This window comes from Carassius auratus, chromosome 2 (assembly GCF_003368295.1).
Source record: "Carassius auratus strain Wakin chromosome 2, ASM336829v1, whole genome shotgun sequence".
In the NCBI taxonomy this organism is placed as follows: Eukaryota; Metazoa; Chordata; class Actinopteri; order Cypriniformes; family Cyprinidae; genus Carassius; species Carassius auratus.
In genome coordinates this window covers 17,424,234-17,445,893 of record NC_039244.1, presented here as the reverse complement: position 1 = coordinate 17,445,893, position 21,660 = coordinate 17,424,234, and the positions used below count along the sequence as shown (strand labels likewise).

At 36.8% G+C, this 21,660-nt stretch overlaps 2 protein-coding genes across 2 annotated transcripts in view; one reads left to right on the top strand and one right to left on the bottom strand.

Moving 5' to 3' along the window:
• The window catches only part of LOC113118562 (nuclear receptor-binding protein 2-like), a 465,395-nt gene that overhangs the window by 340,192 nt on the left and 103,543 nt on the right, over positions 1-21,660 (bottom strand). The window lies entirely within an intron of this gene.
• On the top strand, positions 638-20,041 carry LOC113118437 (anion exchange protein 2-like). The gene is made up of 23 exons (XM_026287597.1): positions 638-735; positions 1,931-2,089; positions 6,765-6,930; positions 7,477-7,736; positions 7,818-7,954; positions 8,037-8,272; positions 9,910-10,049; positions 10,692-10,872; positions 11,029-11,164; positions 11,302-11,491; positions 11,582-11,687; positions 11,767-11,951; positions 12,546-12,762; positions 12,874-13,077; positions 13,187-13,335; positions 13,615-13,809; positions 14,112-14,324; positions 14,485-14,574; positions 15,782-15,948; positions 16,026-16,279; positions 17,598-17,767; positions 17,908-18,081; positions 18,510-20,041. Exons 2-23 carry the CDS (start codon positions 2,030-2,032, stop codon positions 18,588-18,590), a joined length of 3,711 nt encoding a protein of 1,236 aa, XP_026143382.1. The 5' UTR covers positions 638-735; positions 1,931-2,029; the 3' UTR covers positions 18,591-20,041.

The following is a 21,660-nucleotide window of genomic DNA, read 5'->3' as shown; positions in this document are numbered from 1 at the left end:
ATAACATAGCAACAGCCAATGTGCTGTGATTGCATGCTTTAAAGAAACTGCACTATCACATGTTTTTTGTTAGAAACTATTAGTTGTATCACACAGTTCTGAATTTAGTGTTCACATGGCAGCAGCATAAGTCTAAGTCTTACAGCGAGGATTCTCATAACCTATGGGAAACATCTTTGCTGAATCACTGTCCTCAGTCATCTTTAGTGTACAGACACACAGTGGCACCAAAAGGTCTGAGGATACACTGAAAATCTGGGCATTTTTATTTAAACTAGGAAATAAAAAGAAAGTTTCAAGAGTTTGACAAACATAAAACAAAGGAATCAAGATGCAAAACGATATTTTATGAGGACATGTTTAATCTCCACATAAAACAAATGTTTTCAGATTTTGAATTTAGAATAAAACAAATATTTTTTGGATTTCTTTGGATCCTTCTCAAACCATGTTGGACAACATCATCTGATGTGGCACAAACGTGTGGAGATAATGCAGCTGGAGTGCTGCTGCCATTAAATCAGGGGTTACCAGTCTTGTTCCTGGAGAGGCCAATGTCTTCAAAGTTCAGATCCCACCCCAAATTAAACAAACCTGAATAAAAAAAAAAACTAATGAAGGTCTTTGGGATTACTAGAATCTTCGAGGGGGACAAGTTCGAGCTAAACACTGCAGGACGTTGGTTCTCCAGGACCAGGATTGGAAACCCCTGACTCAAAGGCCCTGTTACAAAAGGTACATGAAAAACATACACTTCATATGTTAAACTGAATCTTTTTACTGTGTAAGATTGAAAGTAGCGCACCTTTACCAAATTGAGGTCATATCATTAACATCTGGCTCTGAACACATTACAGTTTAGCAATATAATAACTTTGTAAAACTTTTTCTGGTTAAAGTTTTGAAAAGATTTTTATGTCCTAATAAGAAAGGAAACCGTGCACATGAACTCTAGCTATTAAAACTACTCAGCCTTGAAAAGAGTGTTCTCTGTTTAGGCAAGTGCATGCTTCACCAATGTCACACACATTACTTTATTTTTGAATGGAGGGTGCATTATGAAACACTTAGACTGCATTGGCAATGGTTTTAATGTCCTCATATTTAGATGTTCACTGATGTGAATTATTCTCCCCCCCCCCCAAGATGTTTGTATTCAAATGTTAAAAATAGTTTATAATTTACTGATGGTCTGTAGGAAAAATACTGTGACCTTTCACATACTGATATGAAACCTACATATGTATCAATTTGAGTAAGAATATGGCTTCTAATTTTGGTATTTTCCATTAAGAAATGTTACAGAATTTCCTGCACCCTACCCCATTTATATGAGATGCTGTTCCTGTGATATTGTATATGAGCTTTGTCCTTGTTGATGACTAATGCTCAGACAGATTTACAGTGTCTGAATATCAAGTTGAAAATAAAATGTAGCATTGAAAATCACATCTTCTAGCCCCCAGACTCCTCTGACGTGTCTCTTGGGTTTATAAGGATGGGGAAATGCCTCAGAAATATGGTTTATATTTTACACATGAGTATTTATTTCTAAACTTGAAAATGTACATATATGTGATGTTGCAATAGTTTTTATGAGTATTAATTATTTAGTCATTTTCTCTGTGAAATTGCATGGAAGGAAAATAGTTCCATCTACTGGGTCTTTGAAAGACTTCCATCCATGTAGTTGTACTGCTGTTCACAGAATGTATCATTTATGTCACTATTTATCTAGATGTATCTTTACCTTAGGGCTTTTAAACCATTAATGGGCACGCTTTAATGGCCATTAAAGTCAAGAGCTTTTCTCAGTGCAGCATTTCTCAGTAAACTACAAAAAAACAGAAGCTCAGTGGGGAAAAAATAAAGGTTGTCTCTAAGACATGAACATGTAAATCAATCTGTTGTTTTCCATGTGTCACCACAGGTTATGCTGCCCGAAAGTTCCCAGTTGAGTCTGAGTGAAAGAGAAAAGGGCTAAAGCCAGCGCACTTTACAGCCTCACCCACAAACCTGACCGTAAGCAATGAGTGACCCTCAGGATGCCAGTGACGTCACTTCTGCCGCAGGCTTGATGAGACATTTGGTAGGTAATCTTTAACTTATTCACTTTGTATTTTTTTTAGGCTACGAACAATATTAAGCTTGAAGATTTTTTTTTTATATATATGTAAGGTTATCTTCATCAGCATTCATCCAATGCTTTCCTATTAAACACTAAATATTATTTAAGTGGGTGAGACAGTAATCCTGTTTACTTTTTTAACACATATTCCTGTTGTAAATTATACAGAGCATTGTTTCGTATGAATTAAAACAATTTAAATTAATTTTTTAACAATTTATAAAAGAACCAGAACATATGTTATTCTGTTTGAGAATCAGACTACACTGGTTGTACTGTGTTGTTTATTATTTAAAAATTATGGGCTCATAAGAGTCATTCGGTTAAGGAATCAGGCTCCACTGGTCACTGGTATTATTTTTTTTTTAATTCACTAAAAAGAACAAACTCATATGAATCATTTCTATTTTTGAATCGTCCATTGCATGCCAATACAACTTAATGGAAAGTCGTTTTATAGTTGTGAGGTTTTGTATATCACAATATATTTGGTATAGTACACTTTCACACAGCCATTGAAAGTACACTAAAAATAAAACTTGTTGATGTTAGATTTGTTAAATGTAGATTGCTAATAATCAGAAAAGCAGCATTTTTACATTAACATTTAAAGTGTTTTGTTGGGTTCAAGCACGTAATGCTTTCATAAAAAAAGCATCTGATATTTGATTATGGTTGTGTTATGTGTGTGTGTGTGTGTGTGTGTGGTATATGTGGTTAGGAACATTATTAGTGCCTGTTCTACTGATTTGGTGAGATTCTAGCAGTGGTCTGGTCACATTTAAAAGATTCGCCATTGATCCTCCAGAGGTCTGATTTAATAAGATTTAAAAACAATTTGTGTAACCATGGGGACAAAGCCACCTGACCTGCCATACCCAGAAATCTATTTACTTCGCAGGAACATGTGGTGCCATTATACAGCAGTTGAAGATGTGCTGTGCAGATTGTGTCTGGTTTTTAAATACGTCCCTGGAAAACTGTAGTGTTTCAATTAGCCTTCATCTGGGTGGTTTTCTGCTCCTAAAAGAAGTCAAAGCTCCTACCAACAAAAAAACCTGTAAAAGCTTCATTTGTCTACAGAGCACAATTTAAAATATTTTGGATGAAAACTGGGAGGCTTGTGACCGTCCCATAGACTGCCAAGTAAGTTACACTGTCAAAGTCCAGAAAAGTATGAAAGACGTCATCAGAATAGTCCATCTGCCATCAGTAGTTCAACAGTAACGTTATGAACGACAAGAATACTTTTTGTACATGAAGAAAACAAAAATAATTACTTATCAGCGACGCCACAAGGAAACATTTTTACGTATATTCATGCTTTAATTTGAAAGAAAACAGCGCAACCTTGTGGCTCGGCTGACTCAGAAGAGCGTAAGCTGCCTGCGTTCAGCTCATAATCTCCAAAATGGCACTATGGTGATGTCATCATGTTTGAAGGAAACCAGCCCTGCTTATCATTTCCAGAGTACCATCCCACAAGTAAAATGTGAGGTAGCAGCTTCATGCTGTGGGGCTGTTTTTCAATGGCAGGGACTGAGGGACTTGTAAGAGTAGAAGAAAAGCTCAATGCACAAAAATATTGAGATAGCCTTGATGAAAACCCAGTCCAGAGCATTCAAAACCTCAGACTGGGCAGAAGGTTCACCTTCCAATGGGACAAACACCCCAAGCATACAGTAAGAGTCAATTATAGACAACTCTGTGGATGTCCCTGAGTGGCCCTGCCACAGCCTGGGATTGAACCCAGTCAAATATTTCTGGAGAAACCTGAAATGTGCATCTGCCCCCATCCAAGCTGACGGAGCATGAGAGGTGAAGAGATGAGGGGAAAGATGGCAGATAATTGCCAAATGCTGATGTACAAAGCTTGTCGTATCATACCCAAAAAGACTTGAGGCTGTTCAGGTTCTTCAGCTAAATATTTAGTAAATATTTACACTTATGCAATGTACTTATTTCAGATTTTTATATTAAATACATTTACAAAGTTGTGACAGCTCTGTTTTCAGTATGGTGTATGGAGTGTAGATTGATGGACTTTTTTTAATTTAAAGTAGTTTAACATAAGGCAGCAACATAAAACGTGATATAAATGAAGGGGTATGAATACTTTCGCTGACTCTGCACTATGTTTGTACTTTCTTCTACACTGTAAGCTCCTGTCGTCATGTCAAATTTATTGTGTGGGTAAACATACAAACATACTTGGTAATAAAGCTATTCTGATTCTGAGATGATCTGCGGTGGGCTAGGGGGTTATGATGAGATAAAAGAGCTAAATAAAAATCACCAACAGATTCTCTGTGAGGTCATTTTCTGTCTGGTAAAACAATTGTGTAATTCTGCAGGATCTCTGCTCATTCAGCCCGAGAATTGTTCTTAATATTAAAACGGTGCTCAGATCTCACAGAGGCAATGACACTTCTGTGGAAAAATGTCTCATGCACCTGGCACCACTAGTAACAGGACTTGGTGCCCTTGATGGAATAAGAATTATGTCTACTATGTCTTAACTAGGTTTCTCAGTCTTGACAGTCGAAACGGTTAACAAGATCAGTTGGTCACTTCCGCATATTGTGTTTTCTTGTCCACCTCACTGGGTGTTTGGCATGCGTGTATCTTACCAGGATTCTTAACAAGCCTAACCAGAAAGATTTTAAAAGCTTCACCAGTGATACAATGTCTTCATTCAGCATTACTAACCTGACTTTAGTCACAATCTACTAGAGCGACACTGTGTGTGGCTGTAGGACTGCTGACTCACTCTCTGTGGCTCTGGTGGGATGAGCAGGATGCAGCGTGCCAGAGCTTGGTATCTGTGGGCATGTTAGTTTTACCTGGAGCGGGGCCCCTCTCAAAACACAGAATTAAATGAAGCACATGACCAAAGCCTCAGTTTATCCTCAGGATAGCATACCACAGACAGCAGGGGAGTGATGGTTGTGACTTACTGCTTAGGAAAATAAACAATTCAGAATCTCAAAAAAACAATTCAATCAAAAAAAGATTTACAAAACAGAAATGTTCAGGATCTCCAATGCAGGTTTAATTATGCACTCAATACTTGGTTGGGACTCCTTTTGCACAAATTATTGCTTCAATGCGGCGTGGCATGGAGGCGATCAGCCTGTGGCACTGCTGAGGCGTTATGGAGGCCCAGGATGCTTTGATAGCGGCCTTCAGCTCTTCTGTATTGTTTGTTAGATATTACTTATCTTCCTCTTCAAAATATGCATTTTGGCGATTTATCTCGTAAATGTAGTTTTAAATGAGTTATGAGTTATAAGTCTTATATGACCATAAAGAGTTTGGAGAAGATATGTGTCAGATCCGCGTCATATGTATCAGGTTTTAAAGAGACAGTGCTGATTTTAAAGTGAAACCTGCTGAAGTCTGTCATTGATGTAAATGAAAGAACAAAAGAAAAAGAGAAATTCTTCGACTGTTCTAGTCTCTACCAGTCTAGTTTTAGCTTAAAATTAGAGAATATAAAGTATAGTTTATGCATATATAATATAGTTTATGTGAAGATTCGCTTAAATTAAAAAAATCGCTTAAATTAAAAGTTGAAAAATTTTAAAATGAATGGATTCAATTATACTGTAATGTTGAATGGCTATAATTAATAGGTAAAACTGCGGGAAAACATTGTAAATATGTTTAGTTAGTGTAGTAGTAATAACAGCCTGATTTTGCGATAAGGGTTTCATGGCCGGTAAAAAATAATTTTGGCCAGTATATTTTATCATGTCACCGGCCATTGGCAGCTGTGGCAAAAAGTTAGTTTTATGCCCTGTATACAGATACAAACAAGATAAAACTCACCCTCCTGTGATTTTCTAATGATCCTGAATAGATTGATTAACATGCTCAGGTGTGTTTGATTAGTGTTGGAGCTAAACTCTGCAGAAAAGGGGATCTCGTGGGCCAGATTTGAGGATCCCTGACCTAGAGAAAGTTTTCCATTTGCATTGCCTATCATTTCATCGACAGTTGACCCCTGGAAGTGTGTGATTTGATATCTGCTCTCTTTGCTCATAAGCACTCAATTCTGCATCCAGGTTTCAGTTTAGCCAATCAGCTGAGCTGGAAATGCCATGTGACTGATTAATCAGGTGATGCAGGAAAATAGTATGACAGAGCTGATTGGCTGAAGGCAAACTGTAAAATATAAAAGAACATAAATTTTTTTTCGTGTGTTTTGTCATAATGCACAGCTAATTTTGAATGACTGTCACTGGAGAAAGTGTCTTTTTGGATACCGAACCAGGCAAACTATGAGTCCTTTTACCACATGATCATTCTGCTTTTTACTGAGAAATTTAGAGTTTTTTTTTTGTTAAATTAACTTTAAATAAATGTTAAATCACTTTTCATGTTTCTTATGCATCTGTTTTTATGATAATATTTTATGATAATTTAAAATCCTTTTTGTGGAACACACTTTGAGTTACCATTATGTATGAAATGTGCTATATAAATTAACTTGCCTTGCCTATGATGTACAAATAAGAATCTGAGAATGCTTGTGTGAATGACTCTCTCCTTGCTTGCATAACATCTGCTTTGATATCCATCTATGCAGGCTATATGAAATGAATGTTAATATTTTTCTCTCATTTACATGTAGCCTTTTGTAGTGCATTCTCCGCCCCAGTGCTGTGAGGATGATGATGATGATGATGAAGGAGACCTGAACAAGACACTGGGAGTGCAGCGCTTCCAGCAGATCCTTACACCTGCCCAGCGCGTGCCCATCGAACAACACCGCTCCTTTAATGAGGAGGACTTTGAGTGTGAGAGCTTTACTGTTGATGCATCTGGTCTATAGCCTTTCATCATACTATTTGTGACTAAATTAAATGAGAATGCATATTTATTTGACAGTTTTATAGATATTTATAGTATTTTCAAAAATGTTTTCCTCCATAGAAAACAACAAAAGTGAAAATGTTGTCATTGTTTACTCAATGAATCATAAATGTCTCAATGGGATCTTAATTTTACCTCAAAAGGGGAAATTAAATTACATTTCAATGCATTTGCGTTTTCCTGTTCTCCTGAGAAACTTCTCTCGCAAAAGTATCGCTTTTCCTGAGAAACTTGGTGTTTGTTTGTGATATAAGGCTCTAAAATATAGTTTTACCTCCCGCCTTATTTTATTTATTTCTCAAAAGCTTTGTAAGGTAATGCAATGTTTCTTCGGGGAACACAGAAGCATTGAAAAAAAATGGTTTAGTCTTACATCTTTTTTATTTTACATTTTTTTTACCATGTCCATTTCCCTGAAGGGGCTCTGCAGTGATGCTTTTCTAATTCTGTGATGTTTTTGCCATTTGTAGATCACCGTCACACCTCTCTACACGTTCACCACCCTCTGTCTAAACACCTCCCAGAAGTCCGGAGGAAAAAGCCAGGAAGAAAGCGGAAGGACTTAGGACGGAGGAGGAGTTCATCTATGGGAGCTGCTCCCCCGATAGATGAGGATGATGAGGATGAAGAGCTGGATGAAGATTCCTGTAGCCAGCAGGACAAAGAGGGCAATGTCACCACCACGCCTACACCGGACACGGACACAGAGGTGGATGCTGAGCAGGCACAGGTAGTCAAGTCTCACACACACTTCTTGTTCTTCTTATGATCTGACTAAATGATTCAATAATTATCTCTTGTTGGCGCACAGTTTTTCGTATCAGAAGACGATCCTGACTCCACTGTAAAGAAGAACGGTAAAGTCTCGCCACATCGAAAGCTGTCAATCATACCCCATTCAACGCTTCAGACCAGTATCAGCATCCCAGAAGATGTTACAGCAACCGTGTAAGTGTACATGCGCACCCAAACACATAGAAAGATTAAAAAAAAATGTATATGTGTTCACCGTCAGTATGTTCTGTTACAGCCGCAGGGGCGGAAATTGGGTTTGTAATATGCCCAAAGGCAGACGAGTTTCTGCACCATGTTTGTTTCCAAGTTTGAGCTCTCCAGACGGCAGCTTTAAGCCCAGCCGCAGCTATGACCTGCAGGAGCGCCGCCGCACGGGCAACATGACGGGCACCACACTACACTACCAATACATGCCAACTGACGAGAGCGAGGCGCAGACGCTCGCCACGGTCGACCTGGATGGCATTAAAAGTGAGTGTGTATTTGTGTCAAAATTGACAAAAGATGTACCATATTTTTCGGACTATAAGTCGCACCTGAGTATAAGTCGTATCAGTCCAAAAATACGTCAAGATGAGGAAAAAAACATATATAAGTCGCACTGGACTATAAGTAGCATTTATCTAGAACCAATAGAAAACATTACCGTCTCCAGCCGCTCGAGGGCGCTTCAGTGTAGACTACAGGAGCACTGAGCAGCATAAAGTGCCCTCTAGTGGCTGTAGACGGTAATGTTTTCTATTGGTTTATTTCTCTTGGTTCATTTCTCTCGGTTCATGTCAAATTAATTTTGATAAGTAAGTCGCACCTGACTATAAGTCGCAGGAACAGCCAAACTATGAAAAAAAGTGCGACTTATATTCCGGAAAATACAGTATTTGGCAACGTAACGTAAATTAAGAGTTTTAACATAGAGTTTAAATATATATATTATAAAAATAGATTTATTAAATCAAACAGCATTCAAAAGTTTGTGGTCTGTTCGAAATGTTTATGTTTTTGAAAGAGTTCTGTTACATGCTCCCCAAGGCTGCATTTATTTGATACAGTTAAAAGCAGTCATATTGAGAAATACTATTCCAAATTCAACGAACAGTTTTCCGTTTTTAATATATTTCAAAATGTAATTTATTCCTGTGGTGACAAAACTGAATTTTCAGTAGCTATTATTGCAGTATTCAGTGTCACATGATCCTTCAGAATCACTCTAATATTCTGATTTGTTGCTCAAGAAAATTTCTTATTAATATAAAAGTTCAAAACAGTTGTGCTTTTTATTTTGAAAACTGTGCTCTATTTCTTTTTCAGTCATTTTTACAAATAGCGATGAAAGAACATAATTTATATGAAATTAAAATCTTCAAGTATTTATAAAAAACAAATTTAATGCAAGAAATTATCACAAATTTCACAAATTATATAAATTTAATGCACATTCATAAAAAATCTTACAAAATCAATGATCTATAATAATATATGCAATCAATGATACATTGCAAAGCCTAATATGTATTAGTAAAATAAAATGAACGGAACATAAATCATTTTGATCAATTGACAACTTTTTAAATATTTTTATCTTAAAATTATTAATTCTGTTTAACGTTTAGCAAAGCAAATTAAACATCTTCCCATGAAGCCCAAGTACCTCCCATGGTATAGTTTAGCATTGTATTAGTTATTATTGAGATGTGTTGTTTTTCAGCGAGTAATGAGTATTTCAGCTGATCATAGATCCTCAGTGATGTGATTGGAGTGCAAAAAATGTATTTGTTTTGCCAGCTGCTTTTCTATTTTTTTTTTTCTGTTATAAAGGATCCTTTTATATACCTTTCTGTTCTCATTCTTCTGAGAATAAATCATGTTTTCAGTCTGTACATCTGACAATCTGTGGCTGTGATTCAGGAATGTGGACATTCTCAAAGGGCGCAAAGCTGCCCACTACAACTGTGCCTTTGACGTCTCTTGTACGTGTGTGTGTGTGTGTATGTGTGCGCTGTAATTACAAATCATTTTGACTGAACAATAGATCACTTTGACTAGAGTCATGTTCTAGTGAGCTCTGAGTTGAGTTTTCAGTTTCAGTAGTCTTGCTGTCTTTCTTGCAGGTCACAGGTTTGAAGATGTCCCTGGTGTGCGGCGGCACCTGGTTAAGAAGAACGCTAAAGGTCAGGTGGTTCACATCGGCAAGGACCACAAAGAACCCAGCAGTCGCATCCGGACCAAGTTGGATCGAACCCCTCATGAGGTGAGACTCCAGCTAACTAGATTATCTTTCCCCTGTACATTTGGAGCTATTTTCTAGGCTTGCGTGTGAGGTATAGCAAATAAAAAATGCATATTATATCATCAGTATCACCTTAAAGAGTGTAGTTTCTAGTGGTTATTAATGGAATTATAAACCTATGATTATTAAAATCTTAAAAGACTATTTCCCTAACAACTCCCCCTGTCTGTTATCGGTTAATCAAACAAATAGCACCACTCCAAACTCACACAGTTGGTCGAGATTGCTGTGTTTGGCTAATCAAAATGTGCCAACAAAAGAACAATGTTTTCACACTTTTCAGGAAATCAACCTACTTAAAGTTTCAATATGGGGCGAATGCTTGTCAAATCAAGTTGCAATTATAGATTTTTTATTTATTTATTTTTTTTTTTATAGAAATTTACACTTTTTAGAAATTCGGACATCCTAAATTGATCAGAAGTGACAATAAGTAAATTATAATGTATAATGTTACAAAAGATTTATATTTATAATATATGTGACCCTGGACCACAAAACCTGTCTTAAGTCTTAAGTTGACTTGCCATCAAATCAGTTCTACTGGATTTAAAATGGACAACTTTGAAAGAAAGGACAGATAAATCATAAATGTCCTCTCAGGTGTTTGTTGAGCTGAATGAGTTACTGATGGATAAGAACCAGGAGATGCACTGGAAGGAAACGGCTCGCTGGATAAAGTTTGAGGAGGACGTGGAGGAGGAGACGGAGCGCTGGGGCAAACCTCATGTAGCTTCACTCTCATTCCGCAGCCTGCTGGAGCTCCGCAGGACCATTTCACACGGTGAGAGAGAGGAGAGAGACCCGCTCACACTTTACAAACATTATACTTACAAATACAATCTGAGAACTGAGGGATAAATTGAATTCATTCTTTATATTTCTGATATATTTCAAACGCCTTTTTCTGTGTCTGATGTATCAAGGTGTAATTTCACAGGTGCAGTGTTGTTGGACCTGGACCAGAAGACGCTGCCTGGTATTGCTCATCAGGTTGTAGAGCAGATGATTATCTCCGATCAGATCACAGCACAGGACAGATCCAATGTGCTCCGAGCCCTGCTCCTCAAACACAGGTTCGTTTCACATAGCTTTTATGAACATTACTCTACATATCTCAAAAAAGGAGCAGTAAAGCTACTCACGTAGGAACACCTTACTCATTTGGATCATGCAGCTGAACTCTGTGCTGTGTATTTCTTCTGTTTGTTAGTCATCCAAGTGATGGCAAGGAGCACAGTTTGTTTAACCGGAACATCTCAGCATCCAGCCTTGGCTCTCTCATATCACATTACCATAGCAGTAACCACATCGCCGCACCGGAGCCCTACACCACAGACCCGCTCATCGGAGGACTACGTAACTTTGAGTCACGCAGAAGTGTAGACTTCGATAAGAATGAGGTACTGTGTGCGTTGAAATCTGTGTGTGATTTTTAGGAGGCAAAGAACGGTAAAATAGCTAATTGGAATTTTTCCTCTTTGTTTCCACAGAAAGACACACCCCAGTTTTTTGGTTTGCACAAGACCAAATCTAAACATGAGCTGAAGCTGCTTGAGAAGATTCCAGAGGATGCAGAAGCAACGGTTGTCCTTGTGGGTCAGTTAACTGTCCGTGCTCAACTCTTAACTGTCCATAATCAGTTCGAGTCGTGATACAGATCTGGATTCTTTCACAGGGAGTGTGGATTTCCTGGATCAGCCCACCATGGCCTTCGTGAGACTGCAGGAAGCGGTTCTGTTAGAGTCAGTTCTAGAAGTGCCAATTCCAGTTCGGTTTCTTTTCGTGCTGCTTGGCCCACCCAGTGCCAACATTGACTACCACCAAATCGGCCGCTCCATATCAACACTTATGTCTGATAAAGTAAGCACAGAATGAAAAAGGTGCTATCAGGTCTTATTAAATAAGAGATAGTTTATCCAAAATTTCAGTAAAATTTTTGTTTTTCTGAAAGAAATGAATACTTTTATGCTGTAAGGACGCATTAAATTGATCAAAAGTGATAGCAAATACATTTTTAATGTTAAAAAATATTAGATTAACTTTCGTTAAAAAAAATGCGTCAAAGAATACTTAAAAAATTCAACATTGAAACACTACTAAAATGTTTCTTGAGCACCAAATCAGCATATTAGAATGATTTCTGAAGGATCATGTGACACTGAAGACTGGAGTAATGATGCTGAAAGTTCAGCTTTATCATCAGACGAATAACTTACATTTTTAAATATATTAAATTAGAAAACAGTTATTTGAAATTCTAATAATATTTCACAATAGTGCTGTTTATAATTTGTTTTTATCAAATAAAAGCAGCCTTGATGAACATAAGAGACTTCTTTAAATATTACCAACCCCAAAGGTTTGAATGGTGGTGTATAAATATACAAAAATCTTTATAACTCATGTTTTTTTGCTTGTTTTAAGTATAAACAGCATTTCAAATATCTCTTCCAGGACTTTCACGAAGCGGCGTATTTGGCAGATGAGCGGCAGGACCTGCTGACAGCCATCAACAGCTTCCTGGACTGCAGTATTGTGCTTCCTCCATCCGACGTTGGAGGAGATGAGCTCCTGCATTCTATCGTTCGCTTCCAGAAAGAGATGCTGCACAAGAGACAGGAACAAGAGGTCAAACTACAGGCCAAGGAAGCCAAGAGCCCCGAGGACATGGGTACAAGGCTCTCGCTCATATACAGAATACAGAAGTGAACAGTCCAGTTTCACTGTTTATCCCAAATAAATGTATTGAATTACCTTTTGTATTCATTCTTAATGTTCTCAGCTCATCATCCTCCTCTGAAACCTGAAGACGATCCTCTTCGGAGGACGGGTCGGCTGTTTGGTGGGGTTATCCGAGATGCACAGCGCCGCTACCCCAAATACATCAGTGATTTTAAGGATGCCCTAAGTCCACAATGCATGGCCACAGTCATATTCATTTACTTTGCTGCACTTTCTCCTGCCATTACCTTTGGAGGACTATTGGGTTAGTCAAAGCTCTTCTTTTTTGTTATTATTTAGAGCACTGCTTTTATGTTGTATCTAAAACAAGGCACTTTTGTTTTGCCTAATGAAATCATTTCTCTTGTTTCCAGGTGAAAAGACGGATGGTTTGATAGGAGTGTCAGAGCTGATTATTGCCACTGCCGTGCAGGGAATGTTGTTCTGCCTGCTTGGGGCTCAACCTTTGCTGGTGGTGGGCTTCTCTGGACCCCTGCTAGTGTTTGAAGAGTCCTTCTATTCAGTTAGTATTTCCAATAAACGAATACAAATACTACTAATTCACTAAGAAAAGACAAGATGTTGTCCCTGCTAATAGTGCAGTTTATTTACAAAATGCATGCATGCAAATAGCGTCGATTTTTGAGAATGAAGCACAATCTCTATTGAGGATCGTTTGAATGTAAAGACTCCTTTGGGCTGAAAGTCACAGCTAATGAATTGAAATACTTGCAGTGCTATTGTGATGCATTTAGAACCTGGTTTTAGTAAATGAGATCAATATGGATCGATGTGTTCGCAGTTCTGCCGGTCCAATGAAATCGAGTATCTGACGGGACGTGCGTGGATTGGAATCTGGTTGGTCATCATTGTTGTTCTCACGGTGGCCTTTGAGGGGAGCTTCCTTGTGCGATTTGTGTCACGCTTCACCCAAGAGATCTTCTCCTTCCTCATCTCTCTCATCTTCATCTACGAGACCTTCTTCAAGCTGGGCAAAGTATTGCAATGCTTTTGTTGTTAACACTGCTGTTCAAAAGTTTTGTTTTTTATGTTTATGTTCATCAAGGCTGCATTTATTTGATTAAAACTACAGTAAAACAGTGATTTCACTCACATATGATGATCTGGTTTTTATCGTTGTTGAGAATGTTTAGGTCAATTTAATACATCCTTGCTGAATAAAATTATTAATAAAAAAAAAAATGTAATGAACCCAAACTTTTGATTAGAGTTGTTTGTTTATGAGAGAGATTTAAATGTGATCAGCGGATATTCAGACAGTCTCTGTATACTGTGCAGATCTTCATGGATCATCCTATCGGAAGCTGCTATGGACGAGAGGAAAATGACACTGCTTTACCAACACCCACAAGTGACGGCAGGTCTCCAGATGCCTCGCAAACCCTAAACCAGCCAAACACCGCTCTCCTCTCCCTGGTGCTCACGGCCGGCACCTTCTTCATTGCCTTCTATTTGCGCAAATTCAAAAACAGCGCTTTTTTCCCTGGCAGGGTAAGCCAGTATCCCCGTGTTCCTGCAAACATGTTGTGCCACTTACTCAATGATTAAATAAACATATAGGACAAGTTTTTAATGAAAGTGTCAGCTATCTGTGTGTGATGAAGTGGTAGTGACGAAAGTGATATTGTATTGTCTCTTATCTTTTGCTCAGCTCCGAAGGGCTATTGGAGATTTTGGAGTTCCTATCGCAATCTCCATCATGGTTCTGTTGGACTACAGCATTAAGGACACTTACACACAGGTGAGACATGTTTATATAATTTGAGTAATGTATAATCTATGAACTAGTTTTCTCTTAGAATTGTCCACTCAAACACACAAATTTATTGTACATCAAGCAAGATTTTAAATGGCACATTTCAAAATTAATTATATCTAAATGTTTTTTTAGACGTATGACATTTTTAAAGTACTTTGGAGGTAATTATAGGAACTGAACGATGTTTTAAAAATTTCAATACTTAAACAATACACACACAATTTAAAGAAATGAAAAGTCTGTCATTTATTCACCCTCAAGTTGTTGCAAATCTGTATGTATTTTTCTTCTGCTGAGCACAAAAGTAGAATGCTGGTAACCAAACAGTTAATGGTAGACACTGAGGTCCATGGTATTTACATGGAGTCATTTAGCAGACGCTTTTATCCAAAGCGCCTTACAAATGAGGATAATGGAAGCAATCAAAATCAACAAAAGAGCAGTGCTATAACAGGTCTTAAAATACATTTAAATATGCTCGCAAATGTGGTTTATTTAGAAAAAAAATTTAATTAAAAAAACATTATACTATGCCACCATCAGACATTCAGTCTTCAGATTATCTTCTTTTGTGTTTAAGTGGAGGGTGAGTAAATGATGATGGCATTTTTATGTATGGTAAACTATCCCTTTAAGACCAAAGATTTATAAAAGTCATTGTCTTTAATTTTTTTACATTTTCTTTGGTGTGCTATGCTATTGTGATTTAAGAGACTTGTGAATTTAAGATATTTTAATAGTTTTGAGGATCCAATCTGTTAAAGTACCCTGGTATTACCATCTGAAACCATCTTCTGTTGTTCTGTAAATGTTTGTAGAAGGTATCCAGTCATTTCAATAAGAATCTACACGATTGAGTATTTTGCATGAAGGTGAAAGATCTCCCAACACGGATTTAAAGTTGTTCATGCAAATTCACTGCGCTGACCAACAGAAAGCAGCTTGGTTTGAAGAAAGTGACTTCTTTGTGAGCTGTGCTTCGATACACAATCAACCTTTTTTGCCTGTGAAATTTCGCTAATAAGACCGTACCTTAAGGGTTGTTAGTTACCCTGAGCTTATTCAATGATTAAAAACTGGAACATTTTTGTATGTCATTTAAAGCAAATTATTATATATGCCCTGAAGTCACCAGACACACGTGTCCAACACAATATGTGACCTATAAACTTCTTACCTCCCCATGTAGAAACTAAGTGTGCCTGATGGCTTCTCTGTGACCAGCCCGGATAAGCGTGGTTGGTTAATACCCCCACTGGGCTCAGACGGCCAGTTCCCCATTTGGGTGATGATTGCCAGCATTCTACCTGCCCTGCTCGTCTACATCCTCATTTTCATGGAGACTCAGATCACCACGTGAGTCACTAAACTATTCTGACCATACCTATATTATAGTATTCCTCAATTTAAACTGACTCAATTTTCCTTTAAAGTCTTATTGTCAGCAAGAAGGACAGGATGCTGGTTAAGGGTTCAGGCTTTCACTTGGACCTGCTGATCATCGTGGTTGCGGGTGGTGTTTCAGCTCTGTTTGGGCTGCCATGGTTGACTGGTGCTACTGTTCGTTCAGTAACTCATGCAAATAGCCTTACGGTGATGAGCAAAGCTGTTGCGCCTGGTGACAAACCACGCATTCAGGAAGTAAAAGAGCAGAGAGTAACAGGATTTCTGGTGGCTTTTCTAGTAGGTGAGTGGCTTAATTTTATGGATCATAAATATCATCTACAACAGCGGTTCTCAATTCCAGTCTTTGTGACCCCCCTGCTCTGCACATTTTGTATGTCTCTCTTTGTAAACACACCTGATTCAGATAATCAGCTCGTTACAAGTGTGCTCCGTGCATGAACTGTGTTCCCATTGACATGGTCCCTACATAGTGTTCATTTCTCCTTACTCCCTGAGCAGGGGAAATCTGTTAAAGTCTACTTCACTTCGAAACATTCATTCATGGATTTGTGCTGCGCAACAGCTTCACACATGGGACATCATATATCTCTGTTAATAAATACAATTTAAATTTACGTCTCGCACACTTAAGTGCACTTTGTATGGAACATATATGTTTGCTTCTAACTGAACATATATGTTCGCTCCACTTCGCAGGGCACTTGCGTTCGAATAGAACAAATCGTCCACTTGGAATTATAAGGTTCTATGTGACATTTTTTTCAAAATTGAGTTATTCCCATATTGTTATTCTGTGACAACTTATTTACATTATGTGATAGATTTTTTTTTTTTTTTTATACATTATGGGACAGTCGAATGGGATGCAAAAGCTCAATATCTCAAAACTACTCGGAATGCAGATAGAACCTTAAATTCCAAGGGGACGAAATGTCTGAGAGAAACGTTCAGAGCAGGGGGTCGCGAGGACTGGAATTGAGAACCGCTTATCTACAATATTCCTGCACTATAGTGTGGGCAGCCGAAATAACCGATTATCGGTTCGATATTGCAAAAATATCGGCTGATATTAGATTATTTGTATGTACTTATTTCTACAGTTTTATATTTAGATTACCTTGCTGTCATATAATTCTCACTTTAGGTTAACATTGAATACTTAATGATACTTTATTATAATAATAATAAGTGAACACCATTATATAATAACTTTAGCAGAGCTCACAATTAATATCTATTTTTCATACTGTAATTTTGTGATGCTTAAATTTGTTCACTTGTTAAAATGATTGGTTTTTAGATTGTAATGTTTTTTTTTAATTATATATATATATATATATATATATATATATATATATATATATATATATATATATATATATAAAATAGAGAGAGAGATATATAAATATTGGTTATTAGCCCGAACATTAAAATAATTATTGGGTTTATTGGTTATTTTAATATCATTGCATCCCTAAATAAATTCTAACATGTTGCCCTAATAGGTCAGTGAAGGGCTTGTTGGGTGATTAGTTATATTTTCTTAATATCTGTTGCTTGGAACTGATACAAGTAGAAAAACCCTCTTCCCTCCAAAGGTCTCTCTATTGTGATTGGAGACGTTTTGCGGCAGGTTCCTGTTGCTGTGTTATTTGGTATATTCCTCTATATGGGAGTGATGTCTCTCAATGGGATCCAGCTAACAGAACGCATGATGCTGCTATTAATGCCACCGACGTACCATCCTGACCACACCTACGTCCGCAAGGTTTGTCATGGAGAACTCAGCTGATCACAGTATCCACCAGTCTTAAATCAATAATCAGATGAAAGTACGTCTGGAATGCCATTCTCAGTTTGTCTCTTCAGATTTAGCTGTTTTAATAACCTCTGTCTTGTCTATTTCAGGTGCGTACTCTCCGCATGCATCTGTTCACAGGTTTGCAGCTGGTGTACCTGGCAGTGCTGTGGGTTGTAATGTCAACCTCGGCCTCATTAGCCTTCCCGTTTGTTCTTGTCCTTACTGTGCCATTCAGAAGGTTCCTGCTGGCCCGAATATTTACTCGCCGTGAGATCCAGTGTGTGAGTGTTTCTTTTCTTTCGTTGATAGGAAAATTAAATTTGTAGACATTTAATGTAGTGTGTGCTATACTAAAAAAAGTTTTTTTTTTTTTTATACCTTGATGTATTTTATTAACAACTTGCATTGCTGTGTTGGCAGAGTGTTGTTGTTGTGTGTGTGTGTGTGTTTTCACAAGCAATTTGGCAATGCGGTAATAAACTTTTAAGATACATTTTCTAAAAACATGTCTAATTACATCTTAGGCAGTTTAGTAAATTTAAAGTAAGGTTAAAGATTAAAATATATTTGATATATTTCTGTATTTTTTTACTTAATGGAAATAATTTTTGCACTGTATGGTGACATCTTGTTTTCAGGACTAATATAATATCTTACATTTTTATTTTGCCCTTTGCCTTTAATGTTGTTCATTTTGTTTATGTAACAGCTTGACGCAGATGATGCAGAGCCTTCAATTAATGACAGAGAAAGCCAAGATGAATACACAGAGATGCAGATGCCAGTATGACCTCATTCCTCTCTCGTCACAACCTGCGCTTGCCTGACTTTTTTGTTTTAGTCAGAGGCGTCCAGATGTACTGCCTGTCTTTTTTCATTAACCAGTTGTTGTCTCCATTTCATCTCCCCAATTTAGTTTTTGCTTAAATTATGTAAACATTATATTTATACATATGTAAAAGTGTTAAGTAGTTGCTCAGTGTCACTTGAACAACTGTGTATCTGTCGCTTGACGAAAGCTTTGTCACCTGTACTATTAATGTTGTTTCTGTTTATTTTTCAGAGTTGAAAGTGTTATTGTGTTATGTGTGTGTTGTGGAGGGTTAAATGAATTTATGATATCCATTGTGAGGGGACATAAATTGTATTCATAAAAACGAACAACTGTGTAGAATAACATTAATGCAAATTATATATGGTCTATTTTTGTAGCTAAACATAAAGTATACACAGATTTATGCTATATACAAAAATTATATATATATATATAATAAACATTGCTAATTATTAGCAACAGAACACTGGTTTCAGTCGCCAGTTTATTTGGAAGAAGAAAAGATACATGTTGTTGTTTGTTTTTTTCAACTGTGAATATATTGTCTTTTGAAAATTGTTGCATAGCTGTTTTAAAACTATTTTTCTCACCAGAGCACCAAAGAGGCCTGTGTGTTTATAAAATGAGACCACTAAAAGAATCATAAAAGTAGTCTTAATAGTTAAAATAATACATAAAGATAAAAAGTGTCATTTGATTTCATTTAACTAGTTTGAGAGAAAAATGAAAGAAAAGTAATTTTTCATATGTTAGAAGGAAATGTTTTATGGAGTTCAACAGGTGAAGATTTACACTATCTCTGGTACGATAAAAGTATCATCTACCACACCTGTGAAATGTTTTGATCGTTCAATGCACTGTTTATAGGTGATTGTTTGTCTTTTGAGGTACAAAACTAGAATCTAAATAATCTGTTTAAGCAATAAATACCAAACCTGTGTAGATTTGGTAAAATGCTGTAATGCATTTTTCTTAAATGTATCTCATGTACATTCCAATCGAAAAGATGGTCTTGCAAATAATTATTTTTATAAAGAAGGGACTACATCTATGTTATTTAATCTGTTGTGTGTGCTTAATGTCAAAATGTGTTTTCCCCTTTAAAAACCGACAAGAGTTAATTTGACTGATTTCATTACGGTATCACATCATACAGTAGTGGGGTTTTTTTTCATCCGATAGTCATTTCAGATATAATTTTGCTTTCACAAAGTTGAAAAAAATGACCTTAGTAAGCAAAGATAGCAAGTACAAAAGAAAAAGAGCTGTTCAACAATAGATTTTTGTGATTATTGACATATTACTGTAGAAGGTCAATGATGTGGGCATATGTCTTTGTTTTAGCTTTGTAAATGTTTAAAGTACAAGCCCAAACCTAATAAAATAATGGAACTGATTTTACATTAGACCTTTTGTTTTTATTGATTAAAATCATTATTTTACACACATTTTTCTTTGTCATATGTGCTTGATAAGATGTGAAAGAAATTACAATCCATATGCTGTAGAGTCCGTGAGCATTGCCATGATGAAGGCCCCATCGCTCTCAATGCACCTCTGCTGCCATCTCATGCTCATTACATAGCGGTAGCAAAAACATATATTATAAATATAGTATACATTATAAATATTATAAAACCAACTTCTCTTTTCACCCACACACTACCACAACATTACTTTTTTTGCTGATTTAGACATATGCCTCATTTAAGGTTGTATACAGGTCAAAAAATTAAATAAAAATCAAGATAGAATGACAGTTCCAAACCTATATGTTGAGCACAAAAGAAGGCATTTTGAAGAATGTTTGCAACCAAACAGAAGACAGTAGCTATTAGCTTCCATAGTATGGAAAAATATGAAATATCTGAAATATTATAGTCATTTTGCATGATTTTCATACAGGCATATATTTTTTGTTCAAATTTAACGTTAATTTTTATACCAGTAAGACCGAATCAAGTAACAATCAGGTAACAAAAAACAACAATCAAAAACATAAGTTTACCACTTTGCTTATCCACTAAAAAAATAAAAAAATAAAATTCACTATAAATTTCAAAAAGTTTGTTTTATTTTAAATAAGAACATTGTCTATTTGGTGAAATATTTTAAAGCTCAGTTTAACTTGACAAATGTTTATTATGTACCTTGTAAAATGTGTACCTTGATTACCATGTACATTTGTATTCATTTTAATAATTTTATCCAGGTTTTCCCTGTCGTGGGGATCTTCGTGGGAAGAAATTATCATGAAACATCCAGCACAATACACATTACTATGACCCAATGCTGTCTAAATAAATACCAATTGATAATAGACTTGTTTTCCCAGTCACCCCAGTGATCTGATGAAGCATCTCTCTCAGGCCTGGTCAAACTGAGGGGGCGGAGTCAGTCACAGCTCTCTCCTCCTTTCAGCGTGCCATTGGTCAGTTCCACATAAAGAAATCTCGTGACGATTGTGTACTATCAGAGAGCATGAGATGGGGACATACAGTCAATGGCACTTTTAAACTGTGCCTCTCTGACTGTGATGTTTACGCTCAGTCACAAGCAGCCCTTAGTCTAAATCGTCTCTCCCAACACACCAGTTTAACGTCAAAATGAAGATAAACTCTGCAGGCTAATTTGAGCTAACTATTCTCGGGCTACTGAGGCAAGGTTTTTGGAGCGAGGAGGCCGCGTGAGTCTCGGCGGCAGCAGAATGAACGAGGGACACACAAACTAATCGGTTTAGCACTTGAGGTCCTGGCTGGCAGGGTTGGCGAACACTCATGCTTTTTTTTTTTTTTTTTTTTTTTTTTTAATGGGAACCAGTTGATATTTTTGTCCTGTTTAATGCTTAGTCTTCTAAAAGAACTCCCTATAAACTGTAAACTAATATAAACATATTTTATTATTATTGATCGATGGATGCACGGTAATTTTCTAATTAATCGGCTTGAGAAAATAGCACTTTAAAATGTTGCAAAATGAATAAACATTTAATCAATATCATTCAGAAATGTATTATAATGTTAAA